The sequence below is a fragment of the Chlamydotis macqueenii genome, chromosome 5, assembly GCF_036417535.1.
Source record: "Chlamydotis macqueenii isolate bChlMac1 chromosome 5, bChlMac1.mat, whole genome shotgun sequence".
In the NCBI taxonomy this organism is placed as follows: domain Eukaryota; kingdom Metazoa; phylum Chordata; class Aves; order Otidiformes; family Otididae; genus Chlamydotis; species Chlamydotis macqueenii.
The window spans coordinates 50,488,071-50,509,042 of NC_141560.1; the positions used below are offsets into that span (position 1 = coordinate 50,488,071).

The 20,972-nt window shown below is 39.1% G+C and overlaps 1 protein-coding gene across 2 annotated transcripts in view; it reads right to left on the bottom strand.

Moving 5' to 3' along the window:
* Positions 1 to 236: 236 nt before the first annotated feature.
* The window catches only part of KCNQ1 (potassium voltage-gated channel subfamily Q member 1), a 356,182-nt gene continuing 335,446 nt past the window's right edge, over positions 237 to 20,972 (bottom strand). For both annotated transcript variants that reach the window (XM_086748738.1, XM_086748737.1), the window contains one exon: positions 237 to 2,337. In XM_086748738.1, coding sequence (XP_086604864.1) covers positions 2,137 to 2,337 — 201 coding nt within the window. In that variant the 3' untranslated portion in view covers positions 237 to 2,136. The remainder of the gene's footprint in view (positions 2,338 to 20,972) is intronic.

The following is a 20,972-nucleotide window of genomic DNA, read 5'->3' on the forward strand; positions in this document are numbered from 1 at the left end:
CTGGCTGCTTTCAGCAAAGGCTACAAGACCTTTTTCCCCAAGGCCGCCCCAGCTGGTTACGTCCTGGTTTTCTTTTATTTCTCTAGGAAAGAATCAGCAGAAGGATTCCAATCCTGCATTGCAAATAAGGCATCCATACACTGTACAGTGGGCTAAGAGAAAAAAGAAAAGCAAAGCCAACAGCTTTCCTGTGTGTATCAAGTGTCTGGATTTTAGAATAACCAAAAGACATGGCATTCTTGTCCTACATTTTATTAGGAAATTAACAGGCTGTTTGATAACCTGAAATTACATAGTGAATCTTATTTTAAAAATGTTCAAAATCATGACAATAATTTTGATTTCTATAAAACATAATGCCCAGATACAATTCCTGTTTATGCCTGTAAATTTCTACACCCTTAACATTTATTTACCATACAGCAGTGAGGCTGGATAATTGTAACACAATCTGTAAAGTTAAGTAAGTATACTTTTCTCTGCAGTCCAAGTGAAAGAGATGAAATGTTGAAAAATAAAGCCCGGATTATGAGCAGCACTATGACAAGGTTCCCTGTGATCTCAGTTCATTACACATCAGTATTTCAGACTGCTCAAAGATATTAAAGACTGGTGATGTTAACTGCTGTGTAAAGTTATGAGGCTTTAAGGTCATCAATTTTCCAGAAGAAGGAGAGAGACCGCCATGGGGTACAGGCTCTGCAGTGAAGGGAATAGGGTGCACTGGATGTGCATGATGCTTAAAGTGCAATAATTCTGTCTACATCTCCCTCTTCTGCCAGTGGTATGGGCTACCACCACCATGATGGACTCAATAGCTTTTCCTGACACTCTGTCAGCTTTAAAGATGTTCCATGATCAAAGCAGGGCTATTATCGTACAGGTGCTGACTACCTGCAAGGGTGGAATTTCAACCTTAGTAATCAAAGCCCAAATCCTGCTCACGCTGCATATGTGAAGAACCGCACCGAGCCAAACACTGCTGGCTTTATTGCAACTATCATGTGGGGTAATGTGCCTCAGCTCTGTGGGTTGTAGCTGAGGCCCTCCATCCTCTAAATTAGAGCTAGCACTTTTCAATACCAAATGACTCTTGTAGAGAGTTGAATTTCTCAATATATTATTCAGGAAACAATTCAAATGGTCAAATATGCTGTCTGGATGAGAGATGCTTTCCTGAGTTAGGGCCTCGATTCCTGCAAGGATTAGGGATGCTCAGTAAGTGGCCAGCTCAAGCACTTGCCCAGCAAGTCCAGTCACTTCAGCCTCCTGTACTATTTCTTGGCTAAAAGAAGCTAAAAACCAGTAGATTTAAGAAGTAGCGGGCCTTCTTTTTAAAAAGCTATTTCAGGACAAGAACATTCAGACCACTGTGTTTTCTATTTATATATAAATTCTTTGGCAACAATCTTCTAGAAAGCAGAATAATTTTTTTTTCTATGTAATACTTTATTGTCTCCCCATGAAAAACTGATATCTTAAAAAAATCTATAGCACTTTCCACTATAAATAGCATTGTTCCAGATTAAGGATTAGTTCCTCCCTGAAGAAAAACAGATTTCAAAAACCTGGTCATTATCTGATAACTGTTTATGTAGCAATGTTAAAATAAAACAGAAAGAGAAAATCATTCAGTATGTGGTTTGTCATTCTCTAGAATGTTAGTGTACATTTATACAATAAAAACAATATAAGTTATCCTAGTTTGTTTTAAAAACCTTAGTAGTAGAAATATATTGCTATCTGCAGATTCATAAACAGAACGCACTTTCACCATCTAAGTTCAAGTATTATTAGAACATTATTATTACTATTATTATTATTAAAGGAGCTCTAAATCCTTGCCGCTCTGCCTGTCTTTACATCGTTTTAGTCTTTCTGAGAAATAAGTTGTGATTGTTTGTTCGTGAACAAAATCAACGTGGAGCTTCAGTAAGTTTTGCCTGGTAGAAGACAGCCTGGCAATCCTTCGGCTATTATGAGCGGCTTAGAAGAGCGTATTTGAGACTAGTGGTACAGATACAGTAGTCACGTGTTTTCTTAGATGGCTGATGAACTTAATTCCTTCCAGGTTCTCAACATTAAGTCCCAATTAAAGGAGAAAGGTGGGAAGAACCCAACCAGACTTACACCACATCAGGATATATCATCTTCGTTTCTTCCCGGTACTGTCAGTTGCTCATAGGTCGGCAGGGTGTTATTAGGGAGGAAAAGATCCGAATTGACGTTGTTGCCTCTCTGAGATGATCTGTTGCTCCCTTGATCCCCCTGCTGACGGGAAACCAGATGATGCAGCATATCTGTGATGAGGTTCAGTTTCTGGTCCATTTGTGTAACCTATGAAGGCAAAGGGAAGGTTTGTTTAGTAGCAGCCGTTGACAAAATCACAACAAACCAATTAACAAATGCAATGTTAAAATGACAGTTTTCTCAATTAGGATCGCAGCCTCTACTGAGACACCACAGAGCATTAGAAATTTAATGCAATAGGTCAGAGTTGGATGAGGACAGGCCTGTTAATACTCACCTCTGGTACGTGCCTTGACATTAATTTTATACCTGGATGAACACATAACAAATGGGCTTCTGAAGAGATGTGCTGGGTTAGAGAACTGAGTCCCAGAACTGAGTTTCTGTGAGGTTTTTTGTTATTATTATGTCCATATTTTTTTTGAAAACATGATAAAAGTCTAACATGCTTATACGTCTTAATAATATCCATATGCTCTAGTAAATATCTGCTCTACTTGCAGTGATCTAATCAGCCCTAATCTGACATGCTTTTTGTTTAATTTGGGCCCAATTACCAGCTCAGGCCACAAAATGCTCCATCAATATTTTTGCTGATTCAAGTGTGTAGCAGCTGGGGTCTGTGGCAAGGGCTGGGAGCAGGGCATGATTCAGTTTTACACTCTCACCCCACCAATGACACAGCGTTCACTGGGATTACCGTTTGAATGACATGATTCACAGCAAGCCAGAAACTCTTCTAAGTGGGGTGAAAGCTAATTTTTCTACTGGGAGGCTATGGGGGAAGTTTCAGCCTGAATCCATAATGCTTGTTTTCTTCTGCCTTTAGATAGAAACCCCTTAAATTACTTAATTCCTCTTTTTTCTTTTTCTTTTTTTTTTTTTGCTTTTTCTGCTATTTCTTCTGATCTTTAGGAGAAATATATCAAAAAATCAGGATGCTTCATAGAAACTAGGTTATGGATTTGTCCAAAATTTATACTCTCTTTGGTGTACACTTGTGGCACTCAGAGGAAAATCAAGAACTAAATGTCTCTAGGAGCACCATCGATTCAGTCTCTGGTTTCTTGCATTTTCCAACCAAGAAGCAGTCTGTACCACCCCTTTTATCTGACATGGGAAGCCTCCTCTCTGTGCTGCCTCCAATGTACTGAGCCAGATGTCCTGAGGAGAAAATGAGCACTTACTGCTTCAAAATCATGCCCACTCTCTGCCCTTTGGCATGGCAGTCATTGACATCGGTCAGTAAGAGTCTTTCTTATGGCCTCCTACTTCCTTCCATAAGCCTAAAGAGAAAGCCATGATTTTGCCATTGTCATCTCTGACCCACCAATCTGCAGGGATCCTAAAACACTAAGTTTATTCTAGGCAAAAAGATGTAATAGGTTTTAAAAAGGGAGAAGAAAGTAAGCAGAAAAAAAAGTGATAGGAATAAATTGCTGCCTAAAATATCTGCGAGAAAGTAGTGAAAGGCACATAAAACTGCCGGAGAGAGCATGAGTGGGAGCAATTTATATGTGCCTGGCTCTCATCCAAGTATCACACAGGATAGTAAAAGACAGTAAGGCTGAGCTGAACATCAACAAACCTGGAGGATTTCAGCAGAGACTAAAATGTTTTTTCCACCATAGAGAAAATGCTGGTTTTTTCAAACACTTTGTACAACTGGTAGGGAAGTAGATACAGTGATTTAAAATATGAGGTGCTAGAGATTTATACTTTGCAGCTGGTTTTGAAAACATTAGGCAAAGCACCCTAGATGGTACATCAAACACTAGTAATTCTGGATGGAAATGGCTGTTGAAAGATGAGATTCTTCAAAAAGGCATGCTTTGCCCAAATGGTGCCCGTCACAGATGGCCGACTCATGATGCTCCAAGCATGACAGTACAAATCAGTGCTAGTGAAGCCTGCAAAACCATCTCATTCGTCCATCCTCCCTGTCCAGATATCACTTGCTTCCTGAGACAACTGTGCTGGAAGGACTGTAGTGGAAGACTGCAGACAAACAGCTATCTTCAGAGTCCAAAGGACAACTTTTCCTCTAATAAGAAATGTCTTTTTGCTAGTTATTCTAAACTAACTAGGGGGTTTATATATATATTTCTTAATTTGTGATTCCAGGCAGGGATTACCAGAGGAAACACAGACTGAAGATATATCTGGGAAATGTGCATTTATGAAACTCTTGCAGTGATGAGATATTGAAAGTGACAATAGATTGGAGTGAGATCTGGACAGTCCTTCAAGAGCTGTGCATCTTGGTGATGAAGTACTGGAGAGAAGCGAGATGTGAATATTCTTGCTGGGAAATAAATTCCCAGAGATAATTGTCTAATTTTTTCTAGGGAACAAGGTTTGGCCGCTGCAGCTGTGGAGTGCAGGGGGCCCACAGAAGCAGAGGCAGAAGCTAATTACTATTGAGCTGAGCCATATGAGATAAAAAGTAAAGACCTTCATCTTCCACGTTCCTGCTTATCAGGGGAAGGGTCTAAAGCTACAAAGCTTTTGTGGAGGGAAGTACACATAGCTGGTTATGTTTAACTGTTGTTTAATCAGTTTTGCTTTCCAATAAAGCAAGCCATCTCCTAGGGAGTTCTGCGCCTGGGAACATCTTGCTCCAAGGCACGCTGAAGTCAGTGGTAGCTTTTGGCAATCATGGACTTCCAGTGACTTCAGCGGGCTCTGGATCAATCTTGAACTGAACTGTCAATCCCAAACAGTAACGTATTCTTTGGATATTACAAGAGAAGGAGCAGTCTGTATTTCTGTACATTGCTCTGCTCATGCTTCTTGAAGTTGGATCAGAAAAGATGACATTTGCAAATGAGAGGGCAATGGGTCGATGGGCCCCCATCCTTGGTTCCGCCAACAAGATGTCTGCTTAAAGTATGAGACGTTTTAAAGAGAACTAAAAGCCACCAGAAGGCAACTTCTATTGTCATCACAGGCCTCTCATGTACCAGAATAAGAAGCTTAATAGTGAATGGCCTTGCTTATTAGCATGCCCAATCTGTCCGTCGTCATCCAGACACACATCCTGAAATACATCGTTCACTTGTTTGCTGCAGAGATAATTATACCCACTAGAAAAATGTCATTGTGTGCAATACCCTTTTTATTAAGCGAGCTTTATGCACTTAGCATGGAGAAGGATATCATCTCCCCTGAATCATACTTTTGAAACACATTTACTTGATTAGAAATTAGCTATGATGCCAGAATGAATAAAAGCAAAGCAAATAGAAAAACTGCTGATGTTGCTATAATTCTAACTGCTTTGGACAACTCTGATCCCTCTACTTAAAACAGCAAACAGTGTTAATTACATAGAAAAATAACTCAGACTGATTTGTTTCTTTTAGGAAAAACTAAGTAAGCTCTTTCTAGCTGATTTATGTTTCATTAGAAGCATGATGTTTGGATGATGAAATTCTTTATATGCAAATAATGTCCTTTGTATTTTATAGTTGTTGGGGAAAGGAAGCAGTGTTTGAAACTGTTCAGAAATTACACACCACAGTTATTCCTAAGTCTTACTGAAATATTGTATGAAAATAAGATTTTTTCCATCCTCTAAGTTTTTTTTTAAAAAAAGATTCAAGGATCATAGATTGAGCACAGATGGAGAGAAGCAGATCTAAAAAAGTTTTGAACATTTTTGAGCTTTTAGAAACGAATTAAAAAATCCTATCCATGCAGTGCACTGAGAAAAAAAAACACCAAAAACTAACCAAATTGATCTTTACAAAGGCTGAAAGATCAGAGCACAAATCTTAAATGGCACATCATGAAGAAACACAGCAATGTTACAGAACAGATTTTTGTTCTCCCTAAAAAGTCACAGAGGCACATGACTACTCTGACAGCCCACACAATAGACTGATGGTGATGACACAGTTCCTATGAACCGCAAGGTCCTCTTAGGTCATGTTTTCAAGAGCAGCAGTCCTCTACAGCTGGATATAGAACGACATGCCAACTTTTATAAAGGTGTCAAAGGCATTCCAGGAGGTGCTAGTGAACAGGATGGAGACCGTTCTTATGATGAGACGGGAGAACAAAATAATGAGCAATTTATCTATTAAAATTCTCCAGATCTTCACATTATATTAATTTTAAATGCCCTGTAATTTTAAGCATTCGTAACAAATTCACGGTACTATTCAGAACATAAAATGTAACAATTAATTTATTTCCTTGTTTATTTTATTTTTTCTTTAAACAAAGAAGCCTGAGTGGCTCCAGGGACATCTGAAGAAGAGTCTCCTTCATGCACCCCTGTAACAGAGAACTAAAGAGCAGCACCCTGGAGATCTACTGCCAAAACTAATTCTAGAGATTTACTGGGAAGGGGCAAGGACAGGTGGAATTATCTGAACTGAGGGGAATGGTATTTTCAGCCATGGATATTCAGGACAGTGGGGAAGCCAACGGACAAAATTAGGAGTTTGGCATAATTTAGGCCACAAAGATCACAAAATACTAATAAATGATGCCAAGCACACCTCCGTGATCTGGAGGGATCATCACTGATTAACGCTGTTGATTAAAGCTGTCTCATCTGCTCTTCATTCTCATTCTCAGAGATTTCAAAAGTATTACTAAGGGTAAAAACCATAGTCCCTTCAGACAGAATATTGGTTTATAACCACCTATGGTCTTAACACAGCTGACAGATCAAACAAATAATTTGAGCTTAATCAAGCGATTTCTTTTTATCAGCACAGAGCTCACTCAGTGGGTTCAGGGGAACTGTGCTTGTTAATACGAAAAGCCAAGCGTGAAGCTGCTAAAGGAGAAGAGGAAAACCAGAATGTAAGCTACACTTGGCTGAACAAAAATGTGATAAAGGAATATTTCAGCTACTTGTCCAACATTAGACTCCCAAGTCTGCTATCCTGACTTATGTTGAGTAGCATACGTTCCTGATGGTGCAGCTTTTTAGCTTAAAGAGAACCAACTCTTTAAGGCACGTTTTCAAAATAACTGAAGATGACTGGGGAGATCTTCGTGTATCTATCACTCCCGGTGGCCTCTTATTAAGGAAGACCCTAATGCTCTGTAGTGTGGCAAACTTCTAGGGAAAGAAAATTATGCTTTCTTCATCTGTGCATCCTTGTAAGCAGTGATGTATGGAAACCCTAATGTGTTTGCAAGTCAATACTATACTCACTAATGAGCTAGCTTTATGTTTCAGAAAAACACACAAAACCATCCTTTCTGTTAACAAAATCATTGTCAGGCACAGTAATGACTCAGTTGAAGAAAAGATAAGAAGCAAAAGATATTGCAGAACTTATGATACCTGTTAAGGGCAACGATATGAAGGAAGGTATCAGTATCAAGCAGTACTTAAAAGAACAGTGAGTGTGTTCTGCAAGCGAAGATGTGGTTATAAATCATGTTTTTCTTTGGTAGGATCCATCCTATTTAAGCACTGGTCTTGAGAATATCTGAAGAAGCTTCAGAAAGCAGCTTCCGTGGCTCGTCTTCTTGCCAAGTCCCTGCACATTTTGGTATATCAATATTTCAAAAAGTTAATGCTGTAATTTTGAGGGCCCTGTGGACAGGAACAAATACAATGTCAGGAGTGGCTTTCCAGAGAAGCTCAGGGGTAGATACGGGAATCTTCATAGAGGATTTATTTTGAACATTTCCCTATAATAGTGGCAGGAGAGACCAATAATTGCAGTACTATTAAAAAAATTTATTTCTTCAGGTACACGATTCTTCAAAAATCATGGAGAAAGTCTTCCTTCCATTTACAGTTCCTGAGATCCCAAATTCTTGTGAATCCCCTTATCAGAGGTTCTGGCTTTGATTTGTTTATTTTGTTGCCAGAGATTAGGCAGCAGTCTTGCTGGAGGTTATATACTCGTCTCTGAGGTGTTTATAGGAGAATGTAATCTGCATGAAGGAAGATTTGTTCTCCAGACTGTCTGTACTTTCTCTTGAGAGCTGGCCAAAGAAGGGAGTATGTGTGCGGTGTCTGGGGGAAGGATAGAGGAAGTGGAGCCAGTAAGAAAACACTCTCTTCTAAGATAAGATTACTCATTGCTAGAAAAATAGAAAGGCTGAGCTTCTGAGGAACAAAATTAACAGGTTTTGAGGGTTGCACGTGACAAATTACTTTCCAGTCAATGAAAATACTATATGAACACTGTAACCACTGTCTTAACAGACAAATAAAATGGGTAACTTGAAGACAAAAAGCATCTTTGGAAAGAAAGACACTTGCTACAAAGTGTCCTAAAATCAGCTCTCTTGCATAAAGCCATCAGTGTCAATCTCTTCTTCTCTTTGATATACTAAAAATTATTCTGGTTTTTTTTTTTTCAGTAAACAGAGACTGTTGCTCATCTTACTCTGTATTTTTATAGAAAAATATTTCTCCTATATTTCTCAAAAGTGTAAAAAGCCCCTTAATTTTGTAGTAGTAACCCTTGAATGGTTGCTGATAATTCACCATTAAACAGGGAGTGCTGCTTGTGCTTTCAAGAGAGGGTGATGACCTGGAACTGGGAAGAAACTTCTGAGTTGTTGAGTCAGAGTCAGAGATCAGAAACAACCAGGATTTATAAGACAGTCACTGTCTCCCATTCTCCAGAAGTTACCTTGATATCAGTGAACTGCTATTAAAAAGGGCTTGACTTGGCACAGTAAATCCCATATTTTTCTAAAAGCTTCCTCAAAGTTTCTGGAAATACGACATCTCTAGTTAACTATTCACTCAGGTCCATTTCTTTCATGTGGATTTTAATGATTCTTAGAAGAGTGTGGATTACAACTACAATGTCATTTTTCAGATTAGATGTCTCCCTTGAATTCTATTTGAGACCGACAAAAGAGACATGCTCTGACAGGTCAAAAACTGAAAAACTGATATGAAAAAGCCACTTCAGTAATATGTGATTAAATAAACAATATAAAATACAGCATATATGTTACGAAACACTCAATATTGGCAGCATGTTTTTATAACTCCCTCTTTTATGAAACTCCCCAAATGATAATGAAGATACAGCCTTCAGGAACAGCAGTAGGTGAAGAAGATGTTCTGCAATAAAACAGAAACCTTCACAGCTATCTTTGACTCTTTCCAGCCACTTACTCACAACTCAAGTACATAATCCTTATGCGAATAAATGCTGCAGATCAGAAGCAGGCAAAACTTCAGGTACAAGAGGAACTATTATAGGAGGCCTACAAAGAAACAAGCAGCAACAACAGATGATGTGCTTATAGATCTTAAAAGTTATGAGAAAGAAATAAAATCAAAAGTTACAAACGCACAAGCTGATTTGGTTTTTACATGTCACCTTCACAAAATATTCTGGCTATAACTTGCTGCTTGACTAACGGAAGCAAGGCAAGATGAATATACACCTCTCCTTCTAACAAGGAGGTTGGTAGGACACTGGCAAATGGGAGAATTAAGTTACAGGAGAGTGAAATATACTTGGCCATATACAAGACCTCAAAAGGTGGAAAGCTTTTGAGGCAGTGCTTATTTTAGCACTGCCTCAAAAGAGAGGCAGAAAGGCCTGAGGATTCAGAAGGAGAGGATTCAGAAAGGATTCAGAGGAGAAAGAGAGGATTCAGAAGGCCTGAGGGTAAAAAAAGTTGGAAGGGATGACCTAAAATGCTGCTAGTCAAGACAGAAATGAGGACCGTGATGGATGTGGCTGGAGGCGATCGTAAGAAGCAGAGACTGGATATGGCTGCTACTTGAGAAGAGAGAGCTAAGAATGGTGGCCTCGGTTCCGCACTTTTGTTGCTGCTATTAACAACTTCTTGCAAAAATATCTGGCTTATTTAAAATACCCAAACTGTTGCGAATCAGCCCTTCTTGAGAATCTTTCTTTACCTCTAGGTGTAGATTGGGGCCATGAAGCCCCTCTGCTTGCTCATGGCTCCCCAAGCTCCCAGGCCAGTCCTGTTGGCCTCCCAGTACCGAGTCCATGTCCAGATATGCACAATGCTCACAGATCTATCTGGCATCCAGAGGGCTACAGCCAAGCAATTAAAATCTGTGGTTGACTCTTGTTGTAGATAAATGAAACAAGACTTAAAACACATGGAAATTTTCAAGTTAGGACAGTGTCCAAAATCTACAGTCTTTGGCCCAGCACCGCCTCAGGATACAGCATTTTTTTCTCTAAAATATTACAAAGATCAGATATTCATTTTTTTAACCCTTTCCTCTAAACTAATAGAGTATCAGTAGATGAACAAGAGAGCTCGGAATGTTGTTCTCTCCCTGCACGCAGCCAGGAAAGTGAAGTTTAGGGTCTTGTTTCCAAATATAACTTTTATCAAAAGTTACTAAAGTAGATAAAATCCCCCTATCCTATTAACTGAATACTCTGTATTTTTCAAGAATTTGCTTATCTTCATATACTATAGCCCCATCTTCAGGAAATACTATCTCTTTGACCTGATACAACTGTCTTCCATCTCCATTGAAAAGTAAGACAGAAGTTGTCAAGAAGAGGGGGATTCCTTCTTTACAAGTGGATAAATGACACCAAAAGTATGAGAATTTTATGTATCCACAAAAATCACTGGACACTCATCTAGCACCATCATCATAAACAGTTTCCCAAATTATGCTTAAATTGAAATCCAGCCTTATGGAGGATGTCAAACAGGCTTGAGATAACAAGAAATATAAGGGAAGTATGATCAAAGAAAACAGGAAAAAAAGCTCCTTATCTTTATGCAACAGTTTGGATACAGTCATAGAATAAATGGTGGTCATTAGTGCATCTTATACCCAAAGCTATGTGTGAACCTTTGTGCACCTCTACAGTAGAACACTGCGAAAGGTGCGTATTGTTATTGCTAGGACAAAGAGGGGGAAACTGAGGCAGTAAAGTTAATGGCCCACTTTCAGGTACGCTGAACATCTTTAACTTCAACTTAGAAGGAACAGTTCTAACAAAACTTTAAAAATCTTTTCCCCTATCCTGGGCAGATCTTCAGATCTCAAAGAAAACTTCAAACTAGTTCTCTGTTTTTTACTGAGACAGAAGGTTGGAAAACTGATTACTTTCTCATTCTCAACCACATTCTTGTTTGGGAAAACACTCCTATCCTGGGTCCTTCTGGTTGAGCACCCCGCTATCTATCTGCAGAGGAAAGAAAGACTCTCTGTTTAGCTAGCAGGTACTATTATTTCAGATGCTTCAGTTCCACAGATGTGAAGAAAACTCCCCGTGGTACTTGCCTCTGGAGGACTCTTTCTGCTGGTTTAATCACAGCAGTACAGCCTCTGAATATCGCTCCATATTTTTGTTGTCAGAAGTTTGGCTATCAGACAACAGCTTTCCCCTTGCTGTAGATTCCTGTTTCCAGTGTGGAACAGTGGCATATTTACAACACTTTAGGGTTAAAAAAAAAAGTAAAAGACCCAACTAAGCACCAAAATATGTCCCAATCTCTTCTCCACAACAAAATAAACCTCAAACCAACCCAACCCCCCTACCACTCTCATCAATTAAAGAAAACAAAAGTGACTAATCTTGACCTCTCTCCAAAGAGGAATGTTTTGCTTCTTGAATCCTTGGCTCTGGATCACGTATGATACTGGGACTATGACTAATAACCTCTTGCCGAAGCACTGCTGATAATTTCACCATTGAGTAGCTGTTCTCGTCCTGGACCATCATAGCATGCACTGAAGTTGCCAAGATTTTATTTTTAAAAAACCAAAGAATAAGATATACACTCATAATCCCCAGTGTTAGAAATACATTTTTCAGCTTTAACTGTTAGGTTTTGCCTGACAATTTTTCCTCCTTCCTCCAAACTGTTATTTTTCAGATGCCTGCTATGAAACGGTTCCCTTTTTCCTTTCTTTCTCCCAAACACTTTCCTAATTCAAAACAGATTTGAGACTGCTGCTCTTTTTAAAGCAAATATGCCATGTATCACATCAAGCTAGGTCAGCATTGCTTATGTTACGTTTCACACTTCACCCAAAGGAGGCATCCATACTGCGTTTCAAAGGGAATAAAGCCAGACTAGGTGCACTGGGTTTTCCGGTTGGAACAGAAAGGGAGACGCATCCACAGGTTATGGATCTGATCTTATGGCACAGTATGAATAGAGAAGGGCACCACTATCTGCTTTTTGCTTAAAATGTTAAAAACCAAGATGACTTCAACTGTTTTTTTCAAAAAAAAGACTTTTGACCAGTTCCTTTTTTAGCACCCATAATCTACTAATTATTTATTATCTGATAGTTCCTATATGGGCAAAAAAGGGCCTAAACTCCTTTGCACCTAAAATGAGCTTAAAAAATTAATAACCATACAATGACTTCTGCAGCAATCAAAAATGGAAGGGGAAGAGGAGTGGGGGAGAGAAAGGGAGAGAAGCAATTATAACAACAGTGAGTTTTGAGATTCCCTGAGGGCTGCGGATAATTAAACCAACGGCAACATGAATCTCTGTTTGATGTGGTCATGAATTTGTTTTCAAAAGAAAAGTCTTTAAAAAGATTCTTTCAAGAGAAATTTTTAGTGAACAAGCTCAGCATGAATAATTACACCAGAAATACTTTGATAAATATTATTATGGAGAAGTCATTTATAGGCCATGGCATTTGAAGGTTAGAAATCCCAGTGATAAATAAGGTGGCAAGTTTGCACCCATTCTGAGCACACAAAACCAAGGCTGTATCCTCATATGCTTGAGTCTGCTCCTCAGAAAGGAGGCAGCCTCTTGTTTTGCCACTGCATTAAGCTTTACAAAGACACAGATGCAAGACAGAAAATTTCAGTGGGAAAGCTCAGTGGAACGAAAGAAAACCACACACAATTCCAAAGGCACTTTTCATTCCCAGGGGCTGCACAGAGATCAGAGGTGAAATTTCTTGGTGATAAAACGTCTACAAGCCCACTCTACTCCCCCAGCCTTTCCAACCGCCATTCACTTCTGCTGAAATCATATCCTCAGAAATAACTCCTTCAGAAGACTCTAAAAATAAAAATGCTTTCATTTTGTAGAAATGTAAGCACCCTGCAAAACCACTGAAATCCAGAGAAGATACAGGTGCTCTGCACCCTCTGAAATCAAGTTGCCTTGGGCACTCCAAAACTGCATTTCATTTGTTTACTGACCGCTTCAAAAAGTGGAGGCAGATACAGTCAATCACAAGCCAGCAAAAAACCAATGGGTGAACTAGAATGTAATATTTTTACCCATGGAAACCGATGTTTAAAAGGAAAATAATCTGCTTGTTGGCTGTCATGGTATTATTCATAAAGGCAAACTAGTAGATCTTACGGATACCAGGAGCAAAACTACAACAAAAGCAATCAACTGGTAATGAAGAAGGGTTTTCAGTCAAATTTCATGGGTCATACAAAGTCATTACCATGCCTGCAGGAGTTCAACAGCTCTGCCAGTTGAATTTGGGGGAAATGAAGTGAATATTTTGTTATGCATTTTGTAGTTTTAGACAGTCTTCTTTCAATTCCAAATTCTGAAGCCAAACAGCTATGTGAGAATACCAGCTTCAATTTCCAGAGCTAGCTTCTAACCAACGTTACTGCAGAGGAAACTTTGAAAAGAGGTCTTCCGTGTACAACAAGGTTTCAGAAACCAGATTTAAGACTCTGATATCTGTTTCCTTTTTTTTTTTTTTTCTTAAATACAACCTTATGGTTTTAAGCCAATTTCCTGCCACTTTGGGGGCTTGACTCATTTTGAAAACTAAGAGACAGATAGTTTGGCTGCTGCAGGTAACAAGTTCTGCATGGGTTAATTTTCCAAATTGGTTCCATTGCAGGTTTCCCTCTGGTTTTGAGTCACTTAAAATATCAAGTCTCTTCTCCATAACACTTTAAGTTATAGTGACTTCAAAAGTAAACAAATGTTTCTGATAAAATGTGTTTGAAAAATTTAATGGATGACAAAGATAACAAAAAATCCTCAGTGCTTTTCTTTGTCAATAACGTCTTCTAGGAATATAGCCAGGCTGGGCATTTATTTGGACTTGTTAACCGTGACTCAAAAAGTGGATCTACTGGCAGTATAAGCAGCTGCTCAGTGGTGGAAGCAAAAGGCTCAAGTCTTTCCTAGCTGCTTAATCATCATGACAGGCTTGAAAACCAAATGACCTGCCCAGCTCCAGATGTCAGATGTGCATCCGCCTCTTGCTATTCTTCTGGATCATAGGCAGTAGGCTGGATTTTTCATTCTTAAGATAATGATGATCATTACTGTTCAAAACAAAAAGGATTTGGGCTTTGTAATTTTATCCTATGATAGAGGAGGCTTCTACACAAGATAACACAGTACATATAGTCTAGACATACTGAAATACTGGAAGATCCTCCAGGCAGAGGTGGTGACAGTCTTGCACATAAAGCTTTGTGATGTTTCCCTTCTCCACTCCCACCTCCTGATACCAGAACTGTTACCAATTGCACAAAGGAGGAGCATGAATATGTAGCTGGATCTCTCCCTTCAAGCCCCTACCACTAAGGGCTGCACTAGCTCCTGTTAAATCAATAACAAAACGTAGCTTCTCCGTGACAAGAGGCAGCATCTGTTTCACGGCACACTGTAAAGCTCCACAGCATTGGCAGATAGGAACAGAGTAGTGATATGACAAAAGCATAGGAGAACATCATAATGGCAGAAAGAAGCTACACAACCCTGTCTAGGACAGACAAATAGTGCTACAGTCTCTTCAATGGTTGCAGGTGATGAGAGACATCACTACGTCATCCAAAGGATTGTCCTTCACAGAGGGACCAAGTTTGTCTTGGACATCAGTCAGTAAGGACTTAATTGACAGTGGCACTCTGGGAAGGGAACACCAGAGAACCAGCACCCTGCTCTGAAGCAAGCTGCAGTCTGCTCCTCCTGGAGATTGATTCTTTGTCTTCACAGAAGGCAGATCATGCTTTACTTGGAAGATCTGAGTATCACTGCAAAAACTGGTTTAGCTGCAGCCATTTCTTATTTTCCCTTTTTTCATTTTTCCTTGAAAGAGTGAAAGAGGCTACTATGGAGTTATCTATTTTCGTTTTTCTGCTAATCTCTTTTGTTAAGCAGTATCTTCCCTTCCATTCCAAGATAGAGAGTAATTAGCTACTCAGTAGAAAAATTAATTCACCCTTAATTGTGTAACCTTTGAAAAAAGCTTGTCAGATAGCACCTACTATGGACTTTACATATTAAAATGCTAACATCATTCTGAATTAACTAAGACATTTTAATCCATCTTCATGGATGGCTTTATGCAATTTGGCTAACAATTTTAGTTAGCTCTGACACATCTGTTCTGAAATGTGAAAGGAGTTTAATTTGGTCTCAAGCATCACAGTTCCTTTCAGGTATAAGTTGCTCCTTTTTACTTTATAGTACCTGCATTGTTGATTTATATATTCAAGCAACAGCCTTTTCAAATCAAGAAATGATCTTCTCAAATTATATCTAAGTTTTAAGATAGATGCTGAACAACTGTGGGAATAATAAAAATGTTAAAAATATCAAGTGCTTGTGTTTTCATTTTTGACCTCCAAGCTTCAAAATGCTTTATGATACCCAGTACTCACAGATGAGGAAATGGAAACAATAGAAGGTGAAAGGACTCACACAAGTCCCGGAGAAAATGATGGCTGAGTCAGGAACCGCACCCACACCGCCTGAAAACCCCACAATAACCACACCAGTGCATCTCTCTAGATGGGACATGGACTGTCATGATGACACAAGTGTCTGGCACTGCCTTTTAAAAGCTGATTTACAGAGAAGGCAGAGGAGGTCTGGTTGCACTTATTCCTCTCTGGCTCAGGCACTACTTGGAGCGTACATGTGCAAGTGAGAAGACCATGTGTGACCAGCTCTGATATGCATTACTTATATAACAGTTCTACTGACTGAAAAACTAATAAATCCACAGCCTGCAGATGATGTGCAGACATACAGACACATCATCACAAATATAACTTTATCTTGATTATTTGTCTTTTTTTTTCCCTGCTGGGGCACAACAGAGAATCTAGTACAATAGCAAAATAAGCCTCTGGTTAAAGCAGCAGCTTGTTTAAATCACAGCATTTCTCCACATACAATTGACACATAGGAATAAGTGTCATTGTCCAGGGTAACATTTCTGTATGAATATTTCACACTGGTCAAACTTTGTCAAAGCCATTTGTGACACTTCCCTTACTCTCTGAGTGCCCCTGACTCCCAGTGAGCTTTTCGGTGAGGAAGATCCATGTATTTGGGAAGCAGCATATGTGAAACACAAGGTCTGTAACTTTCCGTAACGGTGATTGCACAATACAAGAGGTCAAAACAAGGTTTCTCTCCTGATGTATTGTAACTATGGCCTATTTATAATTCTACAGTTAATTTAGGCCTTCTATATCTGTGCTGGACAAAGAAGCTTGCCATGTGTAGAAAATGACATGAACTCAATCTTTGCAGACAGTCCCAGAGCTTAAGAATCCTTTTGTTAGTACAGCAAACACCTGTACTAATTGTGCACTTCACTCACTCGGGGGTCATTGCTCATGGCAAAGGTTTTAAATCAGCCAGCCCAAGAGACAGACATCATTATATTTCCAGAGCAGTCATTCCGATGCTGCAAAACTAGGCGACTCTGGAAATATACTCACACTCTGAAGTCTCTAAAGGTGAAAGACTGTAATGCCCCATTGCTGGGCACAAGAAGACAGTCTAGGATGTTTGAATGAATAGAGAAAATTAAGGGAGTAATCAGATACCGTTGTTGAAATCTGAAGTTCAGCATTATTTTTAGATTTAAGCATACATTCTTCTGACTTTCATGTAAAAGACATTTTTTTCCATCTCTCATTTTATACCAATATCTGATCCAGCAAAACTTGTAAGAATGTGAGAAATATAAAATAATTTCATTTTATTCACCTTATGATTCATATGTGCTATTTAGGTACCTAAAATTATGCTGGAACTCCAATGCCAAGGTCAGCATTCATTTTTTTCACTGATGATGTTTTCCAGTTGAAGTTATCTGCAGTTCTCCCCAGATGGTCCCTCCTCACACTGATGCTAATCAGTGCTGGTACTTCCCTTGGCTCGGTTTGCAAAACTTGAAGAATTGATGGTATATAACCTGAAACCCAGCAGTCAGAGAGGGCAGAGATACCTGCATTTCACATTCCTCTTCCCCTAATCTGTCAGACTGCATGTAAAAGCTATCAATAGATTTCTCATTGGGAAACCACAGAGCGGAAAGTTACTTTAGGTAGGTGCTTCCTTCAATTAAATACACTCCAAGGTTTCACGCTGTCCTCAATATAAAAGTAACATAATTTCTACGAAAGGCAAGGAGCATTGATGGCACGGGCAGGGTTCTCCACCCAGCTACTCACAGTTGCTCTGCACCGCAGCACCATACAGCAGGGTACGTAAAAGGGGAGTGGGAGAAGAATTTGTTCAGAAACAGCAAAGAACAGGAGCAAGGACAGAAAAATAGTGCAGCAAGGGCCAAGAAGGGATCTTTGAAGCATTCAGCATTTTCACAACTGCCTCCTATGTGAATGCTAAAAGGGTTTTCAAGGATGCAAATGACCAAATACACAAATTCTTCATAAGGTGCCTAGGTACTCTAACATTCAAGCTAAAGGCAAGGAATTGATTCATTTTCTATCAAATTATCTCTGAACTCTTTAATCCGTACTTAATTTTGTAGCTTACAAGCACACAGTATAAATTTGCATGGACATGTAGATGCAAATTTTTTTCTACCATTTGTGTGACCCTTTTCAGTCAGATTCATTTGGCAACATTAGGAAAAAAAAAGTCCCTTGAGCTCTGTGTCCCCCATGAACCTCTCTCTCCCCCTTCACTGTGACTCGGGGATGGGACGTGTTTTTCAACAATGTCTCGTAAATATACAATAGTCTCAATTTGCTTCTCTTTCACCCCAGAGTAAATGAGGAGTAAACTTATTGATGTCAATGAGATTAAGGTAATATAAATGGCCCGAAAACACAGGTCGCTGTTAGCACTCAAAAGAGTAGGCTCCAAAGGCCTGTCCACTTGTATACAACATATCCCCTATAGTAATAGTAAACAGTAAATAGCATATATCACTGCAAAGAACTTGTGTGACTAAATGATGCATTGTTTAAAGCAGATCTTTCTACAGTGCACAGAGACAGCGTTTTCTCTTACTATTTAAAAAACCAACCCCGTCATGCAAATTTCAGCCATGTCTTCATTCTTCTGTTATTTAAATTTCCTAAAACTTCACAACTTCATAGAAAACATACTATAAAAGAAAAAAGACAAAATCAAAACCAGAAAACACCAAACCTGGCAGGGTACATTCAGAGAAACTACAGTTTTAGAAAAGAAATGGCAAGGTTTTTAGCACACACTGTAAAAGTAATGACAACCAAAAGATTATCTGAAGTATAATTTAAGGAAAAGTGTTTGCATTGTTTTCAGATAAAATCATCGCGAGGCCACGTGTAAAAGTCCCGAACTGCAGAACAGTGATGAGTTTGTGAATCGGGACTGCAGATTCCCGGTGCAGTGAATGTGGGAGCCATCAGGAGCACACACGATTGAGTCAGCAGTTACCGAGACACATCCACGAAGCACAGCCCGCTCAAGTCTCCAAACTGCCATTTATCATTTCCTCAGAGAACAGTTTCTTGGCAAGCCTCCTTTAAAAACATTTTTTTTTTCCAAAACAACCAACCATTCCAGCAGGCTATGAATACCACTATAATTTGGCCTATTTTTCATATCAAGTAGACTATTGGGCTCTCGTTTTCAGTTAATTAAAGAAACCTTATTTTCAGATTTCCAAACATTATTTGCAGCAGGGTAGATCCCACAACAAGCCAGCTCTCATCTGCATCTCTGAACTGTATGGAGATGGAGGAAAAAAAACCAAAACAACCTAACTAAAACCTCAGTTTGAAGTTGAAAAGCCCAGCTTACATAACACCAAATTCGGTCACCCTGATAAACTGTTAACTTTCGTCTCTGATGAAAATAGCTGTCTTGGGCTCGACTGTATTTCATACTCCTGAATGTGTAATGGCTCAGGGCTGTCTGTCAGAATTTGAACTCCATCTGTTCTTGTTATTATTGTTATTATTATTATTACTACTACACGCTAATAGCACTTAGGGGCCTCGTCTGAGATCAGAGCCCTGATGGGCTACGAGTTGTCCACACACACACAGAGAAGCAGCCCTTGCCTTGAAAAATGCATCATCTAAAGAGATGAGATAAAAAAAGGGGTGGGACAAAGACTGTATTTTCATTCCTGTTTTATACATATGAAACTGAGATACGGAGGGATTAAATGTCTTGCCTGTGCTCACACAAAAAATATCTGGGGCAAAAGCTACGAATTGAACCAAAGTTTTCAAGTTCAAATCAACCTTGTCTTCATTCATTAACCCTATGCTTACTAACTACAAGATTGTGCTCAAATCTGTATTTATAAGCTGAGACATCAGAGCCTTTGGGCATACAGGGTCTAATCACAGGAGGGGAACAACATCCCTCTAACCTCCTGCAAGAATATGTTTATTCTTATAGCAATAGTTACTTGTGGCTTTGCTTCTTGAGGCTTTAGAAAAATCACACTTAGGAAATAAAAGTCCCATATTTGGATTGCCTCTTTGGTGAAGGAAGTCTGGATTCTGCTGTTGCTCTGCAGAGTCCTCTGTGCAAGCAGCCAGAGAGAAAACAAACTGTGCCATGCTACAGGAAAAAAGTAAGTAATCACTTAATGGGTTTCTCTAAACATCTGACCTGCAGTTCACACATTCTTACTAAAAAAAGAAAAGGAAAAAAAGAGTAGTTATACATGTTTTAGTAAAGAATTATTATATCACTTTGTCTTCAGAAGGCTTTTGTCTTCTGAAAAAAACCAAAAAGTAGTTTTCTACTTCAGAAGTAGTTTCCTTCTGAAAATCAAGTAGTTTTATTTCTTTTAAAAAAATGTTATTTAGAATCAGAGAATCATAGAATATTTCAAGTTGGAAGGGACTCATCACAGAGTCCAACTCCCTGCTCCTCACAGGACTATGTAAACCTAAACCATCTGACTAAAAGCATCATCCAGAAGCTCCTTGAACTCTGACAGGCTTGATGCCATGACCGCTTTGCTGGAGAGCCTGTTCCAGGGATCAACCACTCGCTCAGTGAAGAACCATCTCCTAATGCCCAACCTGGACTTTCCCTGGCACAGCTTCATTCCATTTCCTCATGTTCTATCACTGGTCACCTGAGAGAGGAGATCAGCACCTCCCCCTCCACTGCCCCCCTCTACCCTAAGATTTTAGAGGCTCTTACTTTGTCAAAATAAAAAGTCAAAGTTTTATTTTGTAGTGGGTTGGTTTGTTTGGTGTTTTTTTTTAAGAGAAAGTATAAATGTACCTGAAATCAAGACAACTTCCAGACAAATTTCAAGTCTTCATTCCAAAGTATGGATGCAGGAGAGCATCTCAAAACACTTACAAGATTTAAAAATAATCACAATAATATGGGCAAAATCATGTGTCTCTTCCTAACCTTCTTCTTGGAATGGCTGAACTTTTTCAACTGAAACAATCCCAAAAAATTTAGTTTGAGATGCCCAAAATGGAAAACTTCAGGTCAGATGGTTAAAGTTGCACACAAATAAAACAAAGCCTTACAGTGGGAAATGTCTTGTAAGGTTTTGATAAAGCTCCAAAGCA